At 46.5% G+C, this 22,632-nt stretch overlaps 1 protein-coding gene across 1 annotated transcript; it reads left to right on the top strand.

Annotated features, from left to right (window-relative positions):
• The first annotated feature begins 1,369 nt into the window (after nt 1-1,369).
• On the top strand, nt 1,370-16,666 carry UAP1L1 (UDP-N-acetylglucosamine pyrophosphorylase 1 like 1). The gene is made up of 9 exons (XM_056860480.1): nt 1,370-1,667; nt 5,038-5,242; nt 6,350-6,525; nt 8,381-8,553; nt 9,215-9,408; nt 11,736-11,876; nt 12,840-13,025; nt 13,444-13,510; nt 16,545-16,666. Exons 1-9 carry the CDS (start codon nt 1,370-1,372, stop codon nt 16,632-16,634), a joined length of 1,530 nt encoding a protein of 509 aa, XP_056716458.1. The 3' UTR covers nt 16,635-16,666.
• The last annotated feature ends 5,966 nt before the right edge of the window (nt 16,667-22,632 follow it).

Here is a 22,632-nt window from a genome sequence, read left to right as displayed (position 1 = left end):
GGGACTGGGGGGTCAGAAAGCAGCATAGGTATCCAGTAAATGATGTAGCTGTGATACAAACCATGATCAGAGGTAGTGCCTCTACTTGTAGCCCTTCTGGGGGACATTCACTCTGTGAAACAAGATGCTGGACTCCAGGGTCCCACTTTGGTTTTATCCAGCAGGGCCACGACTGTATTCTGAAGCACATTAGTCGCTCAGTAGCTTCCTCCTGCCCTACATGTGCTTTGTAAAATGAAGTCAAGTTGCTAGAGGATGCTGGCTTTATTACAGACTTGCGTATCCCTGAGTGGGACTTCTGCCTCCCAGATTGGTTTCAGGGCAGCCATAGCACAGCCCTGAGAATCCAGACTCCTGGCTGCCCATGACCCAGATGCGCCTTGATGCACTGACCGATCAAATGACAGACGTGAATATTTAGCAGGCAGAGGTTGCTGCTGCTGCATCAACGAATGGCCCCCAGATGATCCGCCAGGGAAAGATCGAGGGGCTGAATGGATGATGGAAGTGTGCAGGCCACGCAGATTGGTCTTGGTCATCCCTGCAGGGCTCCATTTCTGTGGGGGAGGAGGAGCTAGTACATTGTGTGTGTGTTAAGTGCCGTCAAGTCGCTTCCGACTCATGGCGACCCTATGAATGAAAGTCCTCCAAAATGTCCTATCTTTGGCAGCCTTGCTCAGATCTTGCAAATTGGAGGCTGTGGCTTCCTTTATTGAGTCAATCCATCTCTTGTTGGGTCTTCCTCTTTTCCTGCTGCCCTCAACTTGTACATTAAAGAGGTTAAAAAGAGACCTCTCTTGTGCCTGGTCTGGAGAGGAAACTTCTGCTGCCCTCCTGCCTAGCATGCTTGTCTTTTCCGATGACTTTTCCGCTCCACTACCCCGTTGAAAAAAAGTTTTTTTCCCTAGCATGCTTGACTTTTCCGATGACTTCCCCACTCCCCTACCCCGTTGGGGAAAAAAAAGGTTTTCCGGACACGTTGCAAGGGGAAACGAGCCGCCTTTGAGTCCGGGCTGAAAACAGGATGCTGGAAAGGGGGGCGTGCCACCCGCCGCAGGCGAGCCGCGCGCCCGCGGCCGCCCCGCACTTTCCTCCGCCCTCCGCGCAGGGCTTTCCCTGCCCAGCCGTTGCATCCCCCCGCCCCCTTCCTTCAGCGGCTCTCGGCCCGTCTGGGGCCTCCGATTGGACGGAGACCCTTCGCAAGCCGAGGTGGGCAGGAGGAGGACAAAGGTGCAGGAGGAAGAAGGGGAAAAAAAAAAAAACACCCCGTCCTTACAGGCGGCGAGCCCGGCCAGGAGGCAAAGGCGCGCTCCGGGGAAATCGCTTGCGCTCGACCGGGGGAACTGCAGGCCGCGCCTGGGGAAGCGCCATGGGGCCCTCGGAGGAGGAGCTCCGCGCGCGCCTGGAGCGCTCCGGCCAGGCTCACCTGCTGCGCTTTTGGGGCGAGCTGGGAGCGGCCCGGCGGGACTCCCTGCGAGCCACGCTGGCGCAGCTGGACGCCCGAGAGCTGGGCCGGCACTGCCAGCGGGCGGCGGAGGCCAGCGCCCGGGAGCAAGGCGGCCCCGGCCCGGGAGGGCTGCGCGGCAATTGGGAGCCCATCCCGGCCCAGTTCCTGGGCAGCGTCCGCAGGAGCGACGGGGCGGCGCTGGAGAGGTGGGAGGAAGAAGGTAGGCGGCGCTCTGGTCGCGGTTGCCCGCAAGGCGCTGGAAGAGCTTGGTCAACGAGACAGCAGGGTAGACTTCCCCTGACTGTGGAAGGTCCCCTGATTTAGCAATTTGCGATCATCTCTTTTCCTGTCTGAAAAATGTATTGCCATGTATTAAGACAGCCAGGGGATAGCTTGTTGCTGGGCGGAATATCTCTGTGCTAAGGAATTGGGGCAAGAGTCATGGAGGGTTACAGTATACCAGGGGTGGGGAACGGCAGGCCCGGGGGACGTTTAAGGCCCACGAAATCATTTGGTCTGGCCCTTTGTGAGTCCTGGCAGATTTCTCGCTCGTAAGGATCTAAGCAGGCGATCCGCCCCCTCCCGCGGACAGGAATAGCCTCTATTCAAGGCGGATGTGAGTTTGTTTTGCCAAGAAAAGGTACCTTCTTTCCCCCTTGCAGAAGAGTCACTAGCTATGGAGCTGCTAGGACCGCCCAAGAAACTGTGTTAGCCCTTTCCCACCCAGGCCATGGAGAAACGTATTGGTCGGCTAATTTTTAAGTTGATAATTTTGTATGGCCCGCGAATGATATTATAAATATCCAAATGGCTCTTGGCGGAAAAAAGGTTCCCCACTCCTGCAGTAAACCATAACAAGAACTGGGTGAAACTGTTACTACACTGCCGCCTCCATGTCTGGAGTGCTATCGGCTTTACCCTGAATGTTGATGGGTTGTCATTATCTTGAATTTGGATTAATATCCCTTCCTCAGTACAATCGGTCCTCAGAGATTTTTACTCGGTAGAGTGCTCTGGGTAGCAGCTGCTCTGAATAAATAACTGTTTTCTTGCAAACAATGGTCTTGGGTCTCCTCCTCTACGAACCATTTTACCACATCATTACTTGGTGCCGTGAGAGCCGGGAGTGCTGAATGGACCTTCCGTGGACAGAGGCAGCCTATCTCCAATGGTAGATTCCGGGCATAAATGACAGGGCGGAGCGGTTCAGTGTTGCGCGTCTCTTTATTTTAAAAGGTGTATCCCAGATTTCCACTGAAGAGCCTTCAAGGCGGCTGACAAAGGCACACGTTTTTGAAAAACAAGCTACTGAAACGGTAACAGATAAGTGAAACAGCAAAGCAATAATTTAAAGCAGCGAGCAGTTTCAATAACAGCGAACAAGATTAAAACCCCGGTGAACTTTATGCCATTTCCCCATACCAGATCGGACCTGCTCATTTTCTCCTTTGACTCACCTGGGGTCGGGAGAGTCGAAAGAGCTCCTTCAAGAGCGCTTAGCAAAACCTTGTTTTGTTTTTGACACCATCTCTGCTCAAAAGGAGTCTCGCAGGTATATGTGGAGGAGAGGATGACTGCTTTTTGGTTGATTGGTTTGTTTTGCCATCAAGCCCCAGCTGACCTATGGCAACCCCGTAGGGTTTTCAAGGCAAGTGACCTTTGGGGGTTGTTTTGCCATTGCCTGCCTCCCCGTCACACAGCCCTGGTATTCCTTGGAGGTCACCCATCCAAATACTAGCCAGGGTCAGGGCTGAGAGTGTGTGACTAGCCCAAGGTCGCCCAGCAAGTTTCCATGGTAGAGTGGGGATTCGAACCTGGGTTTCTGACACCTTAACCACTACTCCACGCTGGGTTTTTGATATATGCAAGTTCAATGCCTTGTTAGGGGCACGGAGCAAGGGCAGGGGGCTTTGGAGATTCTGGCCAATGTATGTTTATTGCAAAATACTGTTAATGGAACTGCTTCTTAGACGCCGGTCACATATTCCCTGAAGTCTAGAATGCCCTGCGTCGGCTACTTTTTTTCATTCTGGTGCCCTTTGGTAGCAAGGCCAGCAGAGAGGGGCTCCTTACCCTGGATCGGTGGGAGGGGGGCTCCTTACCCTGGATTGGGGGGGGGCAGACAAGCATCAGTGCAAAACCTCTCCCACTGGCCACCTGCTAAGCCTCAACAGGCACCTCCCAACTAGGAAGAATCCATCTGCTGCCTACTCATCACAACGTCCGTTGAAAACTGGCTCTTCAGTTTTTATATATTTCTAAACTGCTTTTCCTCATTGCTTAAAGCAGTTTATAATAAAACAGGTACATTAAAACCCAGGTGAACTGTCTGCCTTTTTGAGTATAAAGGCCTCAAAACTGCTAACAGTACTTACAAAAACCCCACAACGTTATCTACATCTCCTCTTCCCAGTATCAGGCCTGGTTGCTGGTGAATGTTTTGCACAGCCACCCTAAGAAGATTTACACCCGGACTCTAATCTGGAGAACAGGTTCGATTTCCCCACTCCTCCACATGAAGCCTGCTGGATGATCTTGGGCCAGTCACAGCTCTCTCAGTCCGCACAGAGGCAGGCAATGGCAAAACCACCTCTGAATGTCTCTTGCCTTGAAAAGCCTATGGGGTGGCCATAAGTCAGCTGTGACTTGACGGCACTTCCCACCACCACCACCAAGTCCATGGAAGTCAGCGGGTTTAGAAAGGGTGTGACTGTGTTTAGATTGCGCTGTAGCCCTGTTCACATATTACAGTGAATGCACATCCTATACATGCATAAATCTGCAAGAAAGAGCCAACGTGCCTTCCCTTTACAAATGACACTGGATGCCCTGGCCACCTTAACAGCATTATAGGCTCCTGGGCAAACCAGTGCACTGGGGCCCCTACCTACACAACCACTCACAGGAATAAAAATGTAAATGGCCATTACAATTAAATATATATTTATTGGTACTTCCAACAAAATCAGTGTTTAAACATTTAAAAACATGCTGTACAGCACGTTTGAACAATGTAACATGATATTTTTTAGTATGGCATTCAATTATTCACTGACAGCAAGTGGCAACATACATAGATTAGCATGGGACCCCTATGCTCGTGGGGCCCCAGGGCAACTGCCCAGCATGCCCATGTGTTAAGATGGCCCTGCTAGGTGCCAGTATCTGGGTAAATTGGGGGTTTGTACCACATGTTCAGCTGTATGCGTGCTGATTGTAACATGAGAATTAGCACACATTGATCACTGTAACTTGTGAACACTGCTATATAGCCCACTCCTTCAAGAAGAGAGCTTCATATCCTGAGAGCCAAGCAGGGAGGATTCAGGGACGGTTCTCCTAATGGTAGAATGACATTTATGGAAACCTTAACAAGTATTGCTTGGCCACTGTGTGAACAGACTGCTGGACTTGATGGGCCTTGGTCTGATGCAGCATGGCTTTTCTTATGTTCTTAGAAACACATGCTTTTGAGCTTGTGCAGAAGGAGGAATAGCGTCCGTCCTTCAGCTCTCAGTTTCTGCTTCCTTTCCTGAAGCTGTCCAAGGTTTCTTCCAGCCCAGAGTTGGTCTTTCTCTGCTCCCCTCCAGGGCTCCGTCAGATCTCTCAGGACAAGGTGGCAGTGCTCCTTCTGGCTGGGGGACAAGGAACGCGCCTGGGGGTGCCTTATCCCAAGGGCATGTATGACGTGGGGCTGCCCAGCCACAAGACTCTTTATCAGATCCAGGCGGAGAGGATCCGCAGAGTGCAGCAGCTGGCGGGCGGGCGTTTTGGCACACAGTGCACCGTCCCTTGGTGAGTAGCCTGGTTCGTGGGTCTGTTAAGTATAACTCTCAACAATTGCCAACTACTCTGTGAAGCTAGGGGGTGATGCTCCAGAATTCTGCTTTGCTGCCAGACCAACGGAAATATGTAAAAGGTATCTAACAGCAACAATGATTTCCATAGAGGCTGAAATATATAAAGATCAATGTTTGTGTGTGTGTGTTAAGTGCTGTCAAGTCGCTTACGACTCATGGCGACCCTATGAACCAAAGTCCTCCAAAATGTCCTATCTTTGACAGCCTTGCTCAGGTCTTGCATATTGAGGGCCGTGGCTTCCTTTATTGAGTCAATCCATCTCTTGTCGGGTCTTGCTCTTTTCCTGCTGCCCTCAACTTTTCCTAGCATGACTGTCTTTTATATAAAGAGCTATACAGAAGGTTAAAATAAACAGGTCTCTGCCTTGAATAGCTTGCGCATGAAGTAAGCGATGGATGACTGGAGAGACCAGGGAAAAAGAGGTTGCTGGTGGTCTGCTTTGGCATAAAAGGTATTGTCATGGGGCGGAAGGGAAAGACCAAGGTTTAGTGTTAGAACATCTGCTTTGCATGCAGAAGGTCCATGGTTCAATGCCAGGCATCTCCAGTTAAAGGAACTCTGTTAGCAGGGGATAGGAAAGAGCTTTTTCTGCCTGGGACCCCAGAGAGCCTTTGCCAGTGCAGAGCTCGCTGGATCAATAGTCATATTCAGTATAAAGCAGCTTCATACCAGTAGGGCCATAGCTCAGTGGCTGAGTGCTGTCTTTGCATGCAGAAGGTCCCTAGCATCTCTGTTTAAATAGGATCGCAGGTAGAGCAATTGATGGGAAAGGTGTATCTGTGCCCAAGACCTTGGGGAGCCACTGACATTCACAATTGACAGCGCTGGTCTAGGTGGGCCAGTGGTCTGACTTGGCATACTGCAGTTTCGTAAGGCATTCATGTATTTTTACCTGTGTTTTCACAAAATCCTAGGTGTCACGTGTTAAGCATGCCCAGTTACCGAAAGGGGGGGGGGGGGAAGCTGAGCCAGAATTGTGCTTGTTTGAATTGAATGCATCTTCCTGCACTCGTAAGGAGGTTTTTTTTTCCTTCTCTGCAGGTATATTATGACAAGCGAGTTCACGCTGGGGCCAACTGAGAAGTTCTTCCGGGAGCACAACTATTTTAACTTGGAGAAGTCAAACGTTGTCCTGTTTGAGCAGAGGATGCTTCCTGCTGTCACTTTTGATGGGAAGGCGATCCTGGAGGAGAAGGGCAAGGTTGCCATGGCTCCAGGTATGCCCTTGCCTGTGCCACAGGTGGATCTCTGGTGCTGTAGCAGGGGCTGGATGCACATGTTCCTGAACCCGGGGCGGGCTGGTGCCTCTCTGCTAGCTTCTTTGTTTCTCAGATTCACTTGAGTGGCCCCTGTAGGAAACTAAATGCAAGACTGAATGAACTTCTTGTTGGAGATGGTGGGACTCTTGTAGGGCAAAACGTGGGCTTGGTTCTCGCATACAGTGGTTGGGGCGAGCAATTAGTGTCTGAGCGTTGTTACTTGGAGGGTCACATGACTAAATGATTCTCGGTACAAGCACTCCCTGAACCTAGAACACCAGCACATTAGGGAGAAAGTGTTCAACATCTACTTTGCTATTTCCAGTTGTATTTGTAGTACAGAAGGATCCCTGTGGCACAGAGTGTTAAGCTGCAGTACTGCAGCCAAAAGTTCTGCTCACAACCGGAGTTCGATCCCAACAGAAGTCATTTTCAGGTAGCTGGCTCAAGGCTGACTCAGCTTTGCATCCTGAAATGAATACTCAGATTGCTGGGGGTAATGGGTAGATGACTGGGGAAGGCAATGGCAAGCCACCCTGTAAACACCCTGTAAACAAAGTCTGGCTAGTAAACGTTGTGATGTGACATCACCCCATGGGTCAGTAATGACCCAGTGCTTGCACAGGGGACTACCTTTACCTTTTTTCATTGTACAGAGAAGCATTTCAGGAGCTTCCACTTGGCAATTTGAAGTGGGACAGTCCTGACGTGCTCTTATTCCTCACTTGTTGCTTGTGAGAAATACATCTTAGAAATTGTGACCTTGCACCCGTTCTTGTATATGTGCACAAATAACTGGTATTATGCTGCTCAACTGCCTGCAGTCATTTTGGAGAACAGGATGGCAATGGTAACAACAGCACGGGGCTTGCTGCATAGCCCAGTCCTACAGACACCTGCCTTTCCATGTGACTGGTCCTCATGGGGGACCCTTTTATTTAACATGGCTTTTGGTACAATAAAACGTTGTTGGATTCCATCCTGGTTCTTCTTGTGTTGAAGAGGACAGAAAGGATAGTTCGCTTTGTGACTGGTAGAAAACTGTCCCTCTTCTGTACTGTGGGAATAAGGAATGTGGCAGAGGTTCTGCCATTACTGGATATTAACTAGGGCCAGTGTGATTAAAGAAGTCCATTATTTGATAATATCAGAAATAAGTTTCTTTATGCTGATTCTGCAGACAGTCCCTTGTCTCCTGAATCTATTATAAACTGATTGTCTTGTGTGCATTAAGAACTACCCCCGCACTGCTCCAGTAGTCATAGAACTGAGCTGCTGTTAAGCACAGAAAGAAAATAATTATTGGGGCTACTCTACGTTGATGGTTTTCCTTCCCTGCTGCTTCTTAATAGCTTCTAAGTTGCCCTGTGTTGCGGGCTGGTTTTCCTTTTGTGTATACTGCTACATTCTGCCTATACTTTGCTTTGAATCTTTGGGTGAAGAAAAGTCCCAGAGGCATGTTCACTTGGAGCATGAGCCCACAGCTTTGATATGTACATGACAGAAGGACTCTCTCCCCTCCCTCTCACCCTTCAGGCAAACTGACCAGCCCCCTTTTTTGTGCAATATTTATATGGTTCTTTCATGTTAATGATTTTTAAATGTAGCAAAACCAGTCTGGGGATTGGTGACACACAGGTACTTGCCAACTGGTGCTGTTCATTGGTAGTCTTCAGTCCTGGAGAAGGATAGAGATGTTGGTACTGAATGAGGCAAGGCCACTTCCAAACTAGTTCTACAAATGTTGTATTTGTCCTAATCCTATGTGGATGGATAAAAGTGACAATGGTTCTGTGTTTCTTGCATCTTACAGATGGCAATGGCGGTTTGTACCGTGCTCTGGTGGACAACAAGATCCTGGAGGATATGGATCGGCGCTGCATTCAGTACATCCATGTGTACTGCGTGGACAACATCCTTGTCAAAATGGCAGATCCAGTCTTCATTGGCTTCTGTGTCTCTAAAGAGGCCGATTGTGGTGCTAAGGTGAAGGGGGCCGAAATGTCTTGGTGGGGGTATGTGATGTGATCCCCTACAGCTCACTGATAAGTAGGGCAGGGGACTGGAATAGCTGAAGGGTTTGGGGGGAGGGTTCTTCCATTCTGTTAGCTGTGACTCTGCTTGATAGCCAGAGTTAAAAAAGCTGTGCTTTAGTTTGGTCCTTCTATGATGTCTTTTTGGAATCTCTGGAAGTTCTTTGCAAACATTTTTCACTATGTTGTCTCTGCTAAGCCATTAATGGGCTCCGTTTTATGCATTCATTTAATATTCCCCCTCTTCCACCTTCAAAGCAGGTCACAAAAATCTGCGGTCCCTCTGCTTTTTGCTCCCTTATTAAAAAAAAAAAAACGGCTCTGTCTTTTGCCAATACTAGATGTTTGCATAAAACATGAAAAGTGAGTTTCTGGACTTTATGGTAGAAATACTAAAGAGGTGGGTGTATTTTTGATATTTTGCAAAACTCCTCATCCACTGTGGTTTGCACAAGTTAGAGAATTTCATACACCATAAGCAAATGTATGCACGCTTGAAGTTGGCAAGTTTTATTCGCTTTAGCTTAGAGTTTGCTTTGACCTGTAGCATCCTGCTTCTTGGGCCATTCCTTCTTCCCCAAGTTCCTGATCCGGTATCAATCCTCTACTTGCAGGTAGTGGAGAAAGCATACCCCACAGAGCCTGTTGGGGTGGTGTGTCGTGTGGATGGAGTGTGTCAGGTGGTGGAATACAGCGAGATCACCTTGGAAACTGCACAGATGCGGAACCCCGATGGGCGCTTGACATACAGCTCCGGTAATATCTGCAATCACTTCTTCACCCTTGGCTTCCTTCAGGCAATAGCAGAGTAAGTCCTTTGGGGCCCACCCATCCTGGAGGGGGGTGTTCCTGATGGATAATTTCAGGGTTTAGGAAGTGGAGAATATGGATTTGAAAGTGACACCAAACTTGCAGGAACTGCAGCTTTACAGAAGATCGGATTCAGAAAGAGCTTGATGCCTCAGATCAGGCTCTGCGAGTTGTTTAGCATCATATTTGAGACTTCAGTCATTTGGTTAGAAGCCTTTTGCTGTAATAGGGAGGGAAGGAGGGCCGTGAGGGTCAGAAGGTGGCAACTTAAACAACTTGCTACCGATTATATGAAGATATCAATCTGCATTCATTCCAAAGGCCTATGATGAAAAATGCTGTCCAGATAAATTTAGATGCAGAAAGTTTCTCTGTATAATTTCCAGTGACAAAACGTAGGCGTTCTTCTGTGGCTGTTGGTCAGGCTTTTAAAAAACAGAGAGATTTGACCTGTCCAGCAACTTTTATGTATACTGTAGGACAGATCTATATTACTGCGGAAGGGAAGGTTCAGAAAGAGCTTAATTTTCTGTGTTTCAGGCTCTGCTGAAGTTACCTCCCCCCCAAAAAAATTCCCCAAACTCTTTGGCAACTTGTAAAACCATCATTCTCAGTCAGTGGAAACTGTTCTGCTTATCCCAAGCAGCCAAGCTGACAGTCCCAGATCAGTCGGTTGCTTTGCTGGTTGTGTAGAACGGAGCGTGGCTTCAGCGTGGTGTAGTCGTTAAGCGTGGTGGTTTGGCGTGGTGGGCTCTGATCTGGAGAACCAGGTTTGATTCCCCACTCCTCCACATGAGTGGCGGAGGCTAATCTGGTGAACTGGATTTGTTTCCCCACTCCTGCACATGAAGCCAGCTGGGTGACCTTGGGCTAGTCACACTCTCTCAGCTCCACCTACCTCACAGGGTGGCTGTTGTGTGGAGGGGAAGGGAAGGTGATTGTAAGCTGATATGATGCTTCCTTAAGTGCTAGAGAAAGTTGGCATATAAAAACCAATTCTTCTTCATCTTCTTCTGTTTGCCTCTCTAGGCCAGTGGGCTTAAATGCTCTGCCTATGGGCACTCTTCCCACACCAGATAATTTACCAAGGCACCCCTGCCCAGCCACTCGCAGTGCCCCCTCCATCTTGTTCAGTACTGGCTGCAGGTCTTGAGGGGCCCTGTGCAAAATGCCTTTCAGTGTACACCCCCTCCTCCACACAAATACACTCTTTCCCCTCTGACAGGAGGACCGTGGCTCTTTCCATTCCTGCCAGCAATGACAGGGCTTCCAGGAGAGCAGATGAGTCACACTCAGCTGTCTGCAGCTGCTGGGAGAGTCACATGGGGAGGAAGCGGCACGTGGTTCCCTTGTGCTGCATCAGCCCTGCAAGACACCAGCAGGGCTTAGAGGAGCTCGAGAGTGGCCCTCTCTTGCCCTGTTGCAGCAGGAAATGGGAGATTGCCCTGTTGCCTGCTAGGAGTGGATGGTGCCAGTCGCATGAACGCATGAAGCTGCCTTATGCTGAATCAGACCCTTGGTCCATCAAAGTCAGTATTATCTACTCAGACCAGCAGTGGCTCTCCAAGGTCTCAGGTAGAGGTCTTTCACATCACCTACCTGTCTAGTCCCTTTAAGTGGCGATGCTGGGGACTGAACCTGGGGCCTTCTGCATGCCAAGCAGATGCTCTACCACAAAGCCACGGCCCCTTCCCAGTCAAGGATTGGCAGTCTGTTGGGCACTTTTCTTTTGGTTGATAATGAGGTGCACACTCTGAATGTTATGCCACTTCAGTCCAGAAAGAATTATGTTAACTACACTACTTGGATGTGTGCTTATACATTTCTAAATATAGTTTAGCAACACTCACTTGGATTACATTTTATAATACATACCCAGGCTGACACTGAATGATTATATTTTTATTTGAAATTTTATGTGTGCAAAATATGTTGTTTTTAATATAAGCATAAGCACTCTATAATATATTTCACTGTTTTATTTAGGCCTTGTTTCACCCAACGTTTTGGGTACCCAAATTAATTTTTTAGATTGGGTGTTTTCCCCCTCTGCTTCATTGTGCCAACCCTCGGCCCCTGTGTTCAGGCCAGTTGCAGAAGTTTGCAAGACAAACTCTAAGGTGTATTCTGGAGGCCTGTGGGGCTTCATCCAGTCCCAGAATGCAGCTGCCTCATCCCTTTACCTTGGAGGGGAAGATGGATAACAGCAGGCACATGAGTTTCGCTGAGAATACTTGCCTGGCACTGCTAGTATTGTGGAAACCTCAGAACATGGGGAGGGGGAGGCTCACATTTGCTCAAGGTTCCGTTCTTCCACCCCACTAGGAAATTCGAACCCCTGCTGAAGCAGCACGTGGCTATCAAGAAGGTGCCGTTTGTGGACGAGGAGGGCAATCTGGTAAAGCCTCTAAAACCCAACGGGATAAAGCTGGAGAAGTTTGTGTTTGATGTGTTCCAGTTTTCTAAGTTAGTGGCAGACCTCTCTCCCCTACTCACTCTCTTTTTTTCTTCTCTGTATTCTTTGATGGGGGAGATTGCATTAGCTGGTACCTTTTGGGATAGAAGTAGTAGCTGGAAAGAGTGGCTTCTGATAACTGATGGTAACTTACTTCTCTCAGTTAATCAGTGCCTTAGATAACTTATTTCTCTGAATTAAAAATTGAAGGAGAGCTTAGACCCCTCCTCCCAGATATTTGCTTTGCGTAAAGGTACAGAGATTATCCCCCACTTGCTCTTTTCCTTTGTGAATCATGGATCTGGAGGTGTCTTCTGATGGGAAGGAAGCCTGCTCAGAGCTGCAGCTCCCACAGAGATGGGCATCCTCTTCAGAGGGTACATAACTTTGTTGTGTGGCTCTTGGGGGAGCCATTCAGAGGACTGGTTGTACTTGATGTAATGAACAAATTACGTTGGAGGGGCAACCTCTTCTATAGACAGGTGTTTGGGTTTATGGGGGACTTTTAATCAGCCAGTAAGTACATCATGGCACATGGCTTGGAAGTGAGCTGGATAAATTGAGTCAATAAAATTATTTAATTAAATGGTTCCGCTTCCATTTTCCCCAATGGAACGTTTAAAATAATTTAAAGCCTATTTCTGTTCTCCCCACTCTGTTTAGTGTTTTCCTACACTGGCATTTTCTGTTGTCTGCAACCAGTTAGAACCTTGAGTCTTCTCAAATGCAGACCTCTTTGAGTGGTCCTTGGAACCTCGATCTGGCTAATAAGAAGTAATTGGTTAAAGCCCAAACCAGTTGCCACCAAAGAGCCGGGGTGGGGGAAGACCCAAGATCAGCAATGGCAACCTTCCTTCCTGACCTCCCTACTTCTGTTTCTGTGTCTATCCTGTGGTCATTTTCTCCCTCTTTTAAAGCATGCCATTGACTTTGGGCAGCCGATTTTAAGCCTCTATGTTCTCCCTTGTTGATAGGCATTTTGTGGCCTTTGAAGTCCCGCGAGAAGATGAATTCTCCCCCCTGAAAAATGCAGACACTGCCGACAAAGATACACCCACCACGGCACGGCGGGCGCTCCTGTCCCAACATTACCGCTGGGCTGTGAAGGCTGGAGCAACATTTGTTGATGCCAATGGCCAAAGAATACCTGAGAAACACAGGTAGGTGTGGCTGCTGCTCATGTTCTCTCCACACACAGTGGAATTCTGGAAGTTGTAGTTCAGGGAAGCAATCTTGGAGCAGGAGGACTGGAAAACTGCAGTCTCCAGTGTTAAATGTTTGCAGCAAGATATGTAGCTTCTGAGACATGGTCTTTTACATTAGGGGAGGGGGAAAGTAGCTTCACAGGTGTGAATACAGCAACTGATTTTTAAAGCAAGAGGGGCTGGGGATTGTAGCTTGCTGAGATGTTTCCCTTTCTGACATGGAATCTCTTTCTTCCAATCCCAGGTATGTAAGGGCCTCTTGCGGTTACTCCATTGGTGTGAGAAAAGACACTCTGTGCATGCTCTAGTGCTTCTTTTGATTGCACTCATATCTGCAGAGAACCATTAACTGCATTTTTTTTCTCTTTTTCAGTTTATCAGGAGATGAAGAGCCACCTGTTGTTTGTGAAATTTCGCCTCTAGTCTCTTACTTTGGGGAGGTGAGAGTAGATTTTTTTGTAGACTGTGTTAAGGGAAATCAACCATGTACTTTCGCACTGGCTTAGAAATACAGTGAGGGGAAAAAATATTTGATCCCCTGTTAAATTTGCCCGTCTGCCCTCTGATGAAGAAATGACCAGTCGATAATTTTAATGGTAGGTTTATTGTAGCTGTGAGAGACAGAATAACCAGGAAAAACCCCAGAAACCCAGAAGACAAAAGTCAGAGATTGATGTGCATTATAATGAGTGAAATAGGTATTTGATCCCCTATCTACCAACCAGGTTAGGGTTAGGGTTGGGGTTCTGCTGTCGACAGAAGCAATCAATCCATCAGATTCCAAACTAGCCACTATGACCAAGACCAAAGAGCTGTCCAAGGATGTCAGGGACAAGATTGTAGACCTGCACAAGGCTGGACGGGGCTACAATACTATTGCCAAGCAGCTTGGTGAGAAGGTGACAATCCTAACCCTAACTGTCAACCTCCCTCAGTCTGGGGCTCCATGCAAGATCTCATCTTGTGGAGTTGCAATGATCATGAGAACGGTGATGAAGCAGCCCAGAACTACACGGGGGGGACTTGTCAGTGATCTCAGGGCAGCTGGGACCATAGTCACCATGAAAACAGTTGGTAACACACTACGCTGTGAAGGACTGAGATCTTGCAGAGCCCGCAAGGTCCTCTTGCTCAAGACAGCACATGTACAGGCCCGTCTGCAGTTTGCCAATGCACATCTGAATGACCCAGAGGAGAACTGGGTGAAAGTGTTGTGGTCAGATGAGACCAAAATCGAGCTCTTTGGCATCAACTCAACTCGCCGTGTTTGGAGGAGGAGGAATGCTGCCTACTACCCCAAGAACACCATCCCCACCCTCAAACATGGAGGGGCACATATTATGCTTTGGGGGTGTTTGTCTGCTAAGGGGACAGGACACCTTCACCGCATCGAAGGGACGTTGGACGGGACCATGTATCATCAAATCTTGGGTGAGCACCTCCTTCCCTCAGCCAGGGAATTGAAAATGGGTCGAGGATGGATATTCCAGCATGACAATGACCCAAAACACACGGCCAAGGCAACAAAGGAGTGGCTCAAGAAGAAGCACATTAAGGTCCTGGAGTGGCCTAGCCAGTCTCCAGACCTTAATCCCATCGAAAACCTGTGGAGGGAGCTGAAGGTTCGAGTAGCTACACATCAGCCTCGAAATCTTACTGACTTGGAGAGGATCTGCAAAGAGGAGTGGGACAAAATACCTCCTGAGATATGTGCAAACCTGGTGGCCGCCTACAAGAAACGTCTGACCTCTGTAATTGCCAACAAGGGTTTTGCCACCAAGTGCTGTCATCTTTTGCAAAGGGATCAAATACTTATTTCACTCATTATAATGCACATCAATCTCTGACTTTTGTCTTCTGGGTTTCTGGGGGTTTTCCTGTTGTTATTCTGTCTCTCACAGCTACAATAAACCTACCATTAAAATTATGGACTGGTCATTTCTTCGTCAGAGGGCAAACGGGCCAATTCAGCAGGGGATCAAATACTTTTTTCCCTCACTGTAAAGGCACAGTTGGAGTGGATTCTTCAAGATTTCATCACGCTCCTACCAAACATGGCAGAGCACAAAATATTTGCATTTTAATTTCTATTATTTATCAGATTTGAGTTGTACTGTCTGCAGTACTCCCGAAGAGACGTTAGAGTGGTGATTCCCAACCTTTTTTTGGCATGCCCCACCTAAGCATCTCTAAAATCCTGATGCGCCCCCCCCACCGTGACATTGTCGCCAGCTCAAGGCTTTTAAAGGGGAGGGGCTGTGGCTCAGTGGTAGAGCATCTGCTTGGCGTGCAGAAGGTCCTAGGTTCAATCCCCAGCATCTCCAGTTAAAGGGACCAAGTGGGTGATGTGAAAGACCTCTGTCTGAGACCCTGGAGAGCCGCCACCGGTCTGAGTGGACAGTGCTGACTTTGATGGACCAAGGGTCTGATTCAGTATAAGGCAGCTTCATGTGTTCATGTGACCGCCGTGTTTAATCTGATTTTAATTTTTAAAATGTGTATGTCACAATATCTATTTATATACTGTATATGAGGCCCCTAGAACCATAAGAAATGCAAAAAATTCACTGTTAATAACTCATTCTCGAATTGCCCCCCTTAAAAATCAAATTGCCCCCCTGTGGGGCGTGTGCCCCACGTTGGGAACCACTGCATCAGAGCATCATTAGAAACATTAAAAACTTCAGAGCAACAACAAAATGATTATTGAAAATATTTACATTAAAAGCATAGTTGATTAGAATTGTGTTACTAAAAGTTGGTTGCATCCAAATACAAAATGGAGTAAGGAGTTCGGTCCTCTTTAGAGGATAAAAATACACCTTTTGATACAAAAGCATTCCTTTCTGCTTTTCACCCCCCTCCCCATGGCTGGAGAAGGGGCTGAAAAATAGTATGGAAAACAAATGAAAGAAGTGCCAGTCATTATAAGAATGAGGATGTTGATGGATGAAGGAACATTTATTCATTTGGTGCTTGGTGGTCTGGTTTAATGATGTTATAGGAAAGTGAAAAAGTCAGGATAGACCAGGATATATGAAACTAACATTGAAGCCCTCCAGTCATCACAGTCAAACAGATTTTGCAACAGAAGAGACTTTGGTGGGCTGGTCTTTTCTTTCTGCAGTGTTTCCACTAATTAATGTCGGTCCTGCAGCAAGTGGTTCTGGGGGAAACCAAAGCAGCCTGATTTAGAGTTAAAGTGATCAGAAGGGAATTTGGAGATACAAAACTTAACGTTGAAGCTCTGCAGCTAGAAACATTTCCCGCAGAATCAGATTAAATTTCAGAAACAACAGGGAATACTAACCAGTATTATAAAAATGTGAATCTTTTGAAAGGACAATTAATTTGTTTTGCAAATCCTTACTTCTGAGAGGATGCATAGGGTTGGACAGTAAAACAGTGACCATGGTAGAACTAGAGAGTCCTTCCAAAATAACTTACATTATTCCTCTTTCCTCCTTTTTTAAGGGTCTAGAGACATACCTGAAAGCAAAAAATCTTCAGTCACCTTTTCTTCTGGATGAAGATGTAGCGAAATTCGTAGCACAGCATGAATGAAGGAGACCTCTATCAGGAGATAAACTTTGGCAGAAGGAAAAAGAGGGGAATAAAACCCAACCTGAAAACAGAAGCTGGGTACCCAAGGTTGGGTAGGGAAAAAAAAGTATATACTGAAAATATAATTTATTAGAAGCGCTAGGTAAAGGTTAAATTTTTTAAAAAACATTAAAATAGCACAATGGCATTTCCTAGGGTTGATAACTGTATTTTAATGTTTTTAAATATTTTTAACCTTTACATAGCGCTTCTAATAAATTATATTTTCAGTATATATATATTCTTCCTGCCCAACCTTGGGTACCCAGATAAACTTTGGCAACCAGCCTTTTCCAGGGATTTGCTTATTTTCAAATTTCTTTCCTATAATTCTTATTTTTTTTCTTATGGAAGCAAGTACTTTGATGGCAGACGTGTGTGTGTAAAGTGCCGTCAAGTCGCAGTCGACTTATGGCAACCCCTTATGGGGTTTTCAAGGCAAGAGGTGGGTTTGCCAGTGCCTTCCTTTTTAGCAACCCCGGACTTCCTTGGTGGTCTCCCACCCAAATACTAACCAGGGCTGTCCCTGCTTAGCTTCTGAGATCTGACGAGATCAGGCTAGCCTGAGCCATCCAAGTCAGGGCTTGATGGCAGATGCTAGGAATTAATTCTGATGTCAATAGTATAGAGCCAAACTCTTATTGTACTTTTGGTAGGGCTGAAAACTATCATAATTACCTCGCTGTGTTTTGGATTGGGATGTGAAATTCTATATTTCTGCCCCTGCTTACCAAATAGCTTTATTAAAAACTGGAAGCTGTGATGATAAAACTGGAAATCGCCAACTGAGATAGAAGCCATTCTCTCCACCATAGTGGAGAGCCAGCATGGTGCAGTGGTTAAGAGTGGCGGACTCTAATCTGGAGAACCTGGTTTGATTCCCCACCCCTCCACATGAAGCCTGTTGGGTAACCTTGGGCTTGTCACAGTTCTCTCAGAACTCTCTCAGCCCCATCTACCTCACAAGGTGCCTGTTGTGAGGGGGAAGGGAAAGCAACTGTAAGCTGCCTTGATACTCCTTAAGTGGTAGAAAAAGTTGGCATATAAAAACCAACTCTCCTCCTTTTTCTTGACTTGCAGTGGCTTAATTGGAAATAGCCAAGACAGAGTTTGGCCTGTTCCGATGTTTAAAATCAGCTCCCTATGAGGCTGGAGAAGGCAGCAGAGGAGACCATCCCTAGCTCTTGGGGGGTGGGGTGCCATAGCCTCAAAGAGGGCTGTTCACCTACAGCCCTAAGAAGTCCGTGTCTAACTTGCATAGCTGGCCTGATCTTGGAAATGCCATCGTGACTGATGAGGAGGCCATAGTTAAATTTTGGAGGACAGAAGGCTGGTGAAGAACTGCCTCAGGACGAACATGGCTGGTGCCTAACCTGCCTGCACACAACCACCCAGCAAGTGTTTTGCTGCTGTTCTGCCTGGACAGAAATTTATCTTTTCCTAAATCTTGAAGCTGGGTAATATCATGACATGTTCTTTTGAAAAGTGCCTTTTGACCCTGAAGATGCTGCATGTGCTGGGGGGGGGGGAGAAATACTTGTGCTTAGTTGGCACCTGATACCTTAAAGAGCTTTCAAAGTAGGGCTGATACTTGTACCTTTAAAAAACAGCAGCTCGAAGTCCAGCAGTGGTTAACAAAAGAAAATACAATGAAAGGGATTAGAGGCCTGGCAGCAGGGCTATTTCTCTCCTTGGATTATTGCAACCATGATGGGTGCACAGGGGTGGGTGCCCTTTCTAATTCTGTATCCAGTTCATCCCAATTTTGTGCCAGAAAAAACTAGCTTGGTTTGTATACTTTATATAGTCTGGGCACATTTGCATGGTTGGGCACATTGGCATGGTTGTATGTAGCTTAATTTATTCTATACTTTTTTTTGCTTAAGTATGCTTTTGCTTCTGTAAGGAGCCTGAAACCATCCCAGCTGTTGAAAATATGATTCAGCCACTTCTGTGGCTTCTGAGATTTCAGTAGGCTTAGCTTCCATATTTTAGAGTGTATTTTCCCAGCCATAAGCTTTTTGAACATGAACAAAAAATGAAAGGTGAGACTTAAAAGAGGCTAAACAAATTCTGCATCCTCTGTCTTCTTCTGAGTACTGACTTGTGTGTGAAAAACAATAGCAACAGATCTATTTCCTCTGCCAACAAAGGTATATGTGCTTTGATTTTTGGAAGGAAGCTGATACATGAAGATTTATTTCCAATAAATATTCAGATCCATCACGTTTCTGAAGTATCAAAAACTGATCATTTGTACACAATTTTTATTCCTTCTCATAAACACTAGATTTACAAGATGGCGTCTGGAGTGATGGGAGATTTCTGCTACCATGACCATGGTCTGAATGTGTTTTTGCTTTTGAAGATGGGTACATCTGGGATTTTCAGGGAGGGGTTTCCTTCTCATCAATTTAGAGCAAGGGTAAAAAGGAGGCTATTCTGGATTTTCTGATGTATTACATTGCAGTGGTCAGAAATTACATGAGGACTACTTAAGTATTGGCATATCTTTGGTTTTGTTGCATTATGCAGCAGACTTTGAAATATGTAACCCCTCTATCGATTATGTTGTGAATGAATAAAGGCACTCGCAGACCACAAGAGTGAAACAAGACTGCAATAGGTTCCTGCCTTTACCGTTTCATGGAAATAAAACCATGTAGGATATTTGCATGTTGAAACAGCCATCCTATTAACCCGGTACCTGGGTTACAGGGACAGTTGATGCTCCCGATATGCAATCTAGACTTGCAGCATTTCTGTTTACCTGTTGAATAGTAGAAGTATACTACAAAGTAAGTAAAGGTCCCCTGTGCAAGCACTGGGTCATTCCTGACCCATGGGGTGATGTCACATCCTGACGTTTACTAGGCAGACTTTGTTTGCGGGGTGGTTTGCCAGTGCCTTCCCCAGTCACCTTCCCTTTACCCCCAGCAAGCTGGGTACTCATTTTACCAACCTTGGAAGGATGGAAGGCTGAGTCAACCTTGAGCCAGCTACATGACACTAACTTCCGTTGGGATCAAACTCAGGTCGTGAGCAGAGCTTGGACTGCAGGACTGCAGCTTACCACTCTGCCTCACAGGGCTCCCTACAAAACATCAATGGACACACAACCATATTTCCCTGTACCTAGAGGGGAAGGAGTGTGATGTATACTTGCGGCAGTTTCTGCTTGTTTATTTTCCTAAACATTATGAAACAAGTGATGTATGATGAGGGAATGCAGGCATGTAGGGTTTTGGGGAACCTAGCTATCCTGTTTTCCCATGCCCAGTCCATCTCCCTGTAATGCCATCATTTTGTAAGGCCATCGAGGGCAAGAATGATAAAGCAGTTCAGGGGTTCTAAATCCCCGTAACCAACAACTGCATCTTGGACTACGGAGACAACTGAATAGTAGGGCTTTCTTTTGGTTAGCTAGAAGTGACTTGTCTGGATGCTTGGAGCCTGATCTTATGCATGTTTGTGTGTAGGAAATTAGTCCCATTGTATTCAGTGAACTTTTCTCTGCGTGACGGTATAAATGTTGCAATACATTTGTGGTAGAAATAAAATCTAAAAAGTACAGCAGCATAATTTTTATTGGAACCAGTCAAATTTTTGCACAAATGTGGGCAAACTGTCAAGCCTCTCCCCCCCAACATTTTGTTAGGCTGCATGTTGATTATAATGGTCCAGTACTTCAGGAAAACCCCAAAGTCTGCAGCAATCTTAAAAGGGAGCACAAGAGGTGTTGCAGACTTAATTAGTTTAGACTGTGTGGTTGAAGCATGGGTTTCAAGAGGCACCAAAGGCAAAAAATGGCTGCTACCTCTTTGAAAACAGTGGAAAATACCAGGTAGTAATTTGGGAAAGGTACAGAGCAAAAGATAAACCTGATAGCCCTTGGAGTAACAAAGCTTGGCAAACAATCACTAGAAACTAATGGGTAGCTTTATGTAGGGGCTGGAGGATATGTGAATTTCCCAATTTTAGCTAGCTTCTCTATCCCAGCAGCCCATGAAGTGTCTCCTGTGCACAGTACCACTCAGTTCACAAACGGTAAGGCCTGTGGTTCACTATTTTAAAACTACCACAAACTGCAGGGGGATCATATCACAAAACATGTTTTTCTCTCACATCCACTTATCTTTTTTGATAACATGCAGTCTTTAGATAGAGCCAGCGTGGTGTAGTGGTTAAGAGCAGTGGTTTGGAGCGGTGGACTGTGATCTGGAGAACCGGGTTTGATTCCCCACTCCTCCACATGAGCGGTGGACGCTAATCTGGTGAACCCACTCCTCCACACGAACCCAGCTGGGTGACCTTGGGCTAGTCACACTCTCTCAGCCCCACCTACCTCACAGGGTGTCTGTTGTGGGGAAGGGAAGTTGATTGTAAGCCGATTTGAGTCTCCCTTAAGTGGTAGAGAAAGTCGGCATATAAAAACCAACTCTTCTTCTAGTTTTCCCCTTGTCAAACGCTGCTTATTAATTTTTCTGTTGCACCAACAGACCCACCGACAATCTTTTGGGGAGTCACTGCTGCCATAAGTTTTTTAGCTGCTAGATTTCTATCCTGCCTTTCCTTTGTCACAGTCAGCACAGCAAACAGTGTCACCAGTGCAGCCAGGGGAACATTTTCCAGTGTTGAGCATGAATCAATCCTACGAATCCCGGTACAGAAACTAACCTTTGCTGGAAAACCGTATCTGTAGGGCACTGTTAGTTAAAGAGCTTTAGATGACATATTGTTTTATTTTGTAAATTACAATATACTGAGAAGCAGACTGGTTACATTTTGTCCCACCTTTCCTAAGAAGATCCGTTTCATCATCATAACCAAAGGTTAAGAACGATGGCCCACTCACAAAGCAAAATCTTTTAGGTCCTTTCAAGTCAATGGGGTTAGAATAATGAAACTGTTTAGGATTGTACTGCCAGTGGCTTTTATAATTCGTGTGAATCTCCTCTTGGGTCTCTTAGCAGCTAATTGGCAGCAGAAATTTTCCAAATCAGTAAATAAATAACGTTACTATGCTAAAAGTACTTATTTTAAAAAGTGAGAAATTACAGTTCTCAGAGCCACATAGGAAAGTTTACTTTATCTTTCTTACACAACTTGCTAGGGTTGCCAACTTTAGGTTGGGAACATCCTGGAGATTTGGGGGTGGAGCTTAGCGAAGGCAGCATTTGGGGAGGAGAAGGACCTTAGCAGGGTATAATGCCATACAGCCCACCCTCCAAAAATTTTCCATTTTCTCCAAGGAATAGGGTTGCCAGGTCCCTCTTTGCTACTGATGAGAGGTTTTTGGGGCAGAACCTGAGGAGGGCGGGGTTTGGGGAGGGACTTCAGTGCCCCATACAGTCCAGTTGCCAAAGCAGCAATTTTCTCCAGGTGAACTGATCTCGATCAGCTGGAGATCAGTTGTAATAGCAGATCTCCTGGTACCTGGAGGTTGGCAACTCTACCAGGGAAACTGATCTCTGCAGTCTAGAGATCAGTTGTAATTCCAGGAGAACTCCAGGCATCACCTGTAAGTTAGCAACTCTTCCATGGAAGTTTCGGGCCTTGCTGATGAACACGAGGCAAGGCTCTCCCAAGCGAAGTAGCTGCACTTGTGGGAATCTTGCCATGTCTGCAGCTATTAAACAGCAAGGCAAGGCTCCAGAACAACTGGAGCATGTGTGTGCGTGTGTGTTAAGTGCTGTCAAGTCGCTTCCGACTCATGGCAACCCTATGAATGAAAGTCCTCCAAAATGTCCTGTCTTTGACAGCCTTGCTCAGATCTTGCAAATTGAAGGCTGTGGCTTCCTTTATTGCAGGGGTCCTCAAACTTTTTAAACAGAGGGACAGTGAACTGGCTATAGCTTGAAACACTATAGCTTGAAAAAATGTGAACAAATTCCTATTCACACTGCGCATATTTTATTTGTAGTGCACAAAAAATAAGAGAATGCAATATTTAAAATAA

The sequence above is a fragment of the Euleptes europaea genome, chromosome 14 (assembly GCF_029931775.1).
Source record: "Euleptes europaea isolate rEulEur1 chromosome 14, rEulEur1.hap1, whole genome shotgun sequence".
NCBI classification, from domain to species: Eukaryota; Metazoa; Chordata; class Lepidosauria; order Squamata; family Sphaerodactylidae; genus Euleptes; species Euleptes europaea.
This window is presented reverse-complemented; position numbering and strand designations above follow the sequence as displayed.

Coding starts and splice junctions, on each gene's coding strand:
- UAP1L1 (XM_056860480.1), top strand. CDS start 1,370: ATGGGGCCCTCGGAGGAGGAGCTCCGCGCGCGCCTGGAGCGCTCCGGC. Junction 1,668..5,037: donor GGAGAGGTGGGAGGAAGAAG/GTAGGCGGCGCT, acceptor GCTCCCCTCCAG/GGCTCCGTCAGATCTCTCAG. Junction 8,554..9,214: donor AGGCCGATTGTGGTGCTAAG/GTGAAGGGGGCC, acceptor CTCTACTTGCAG/GTAGTGGAGAAAGCATACCC.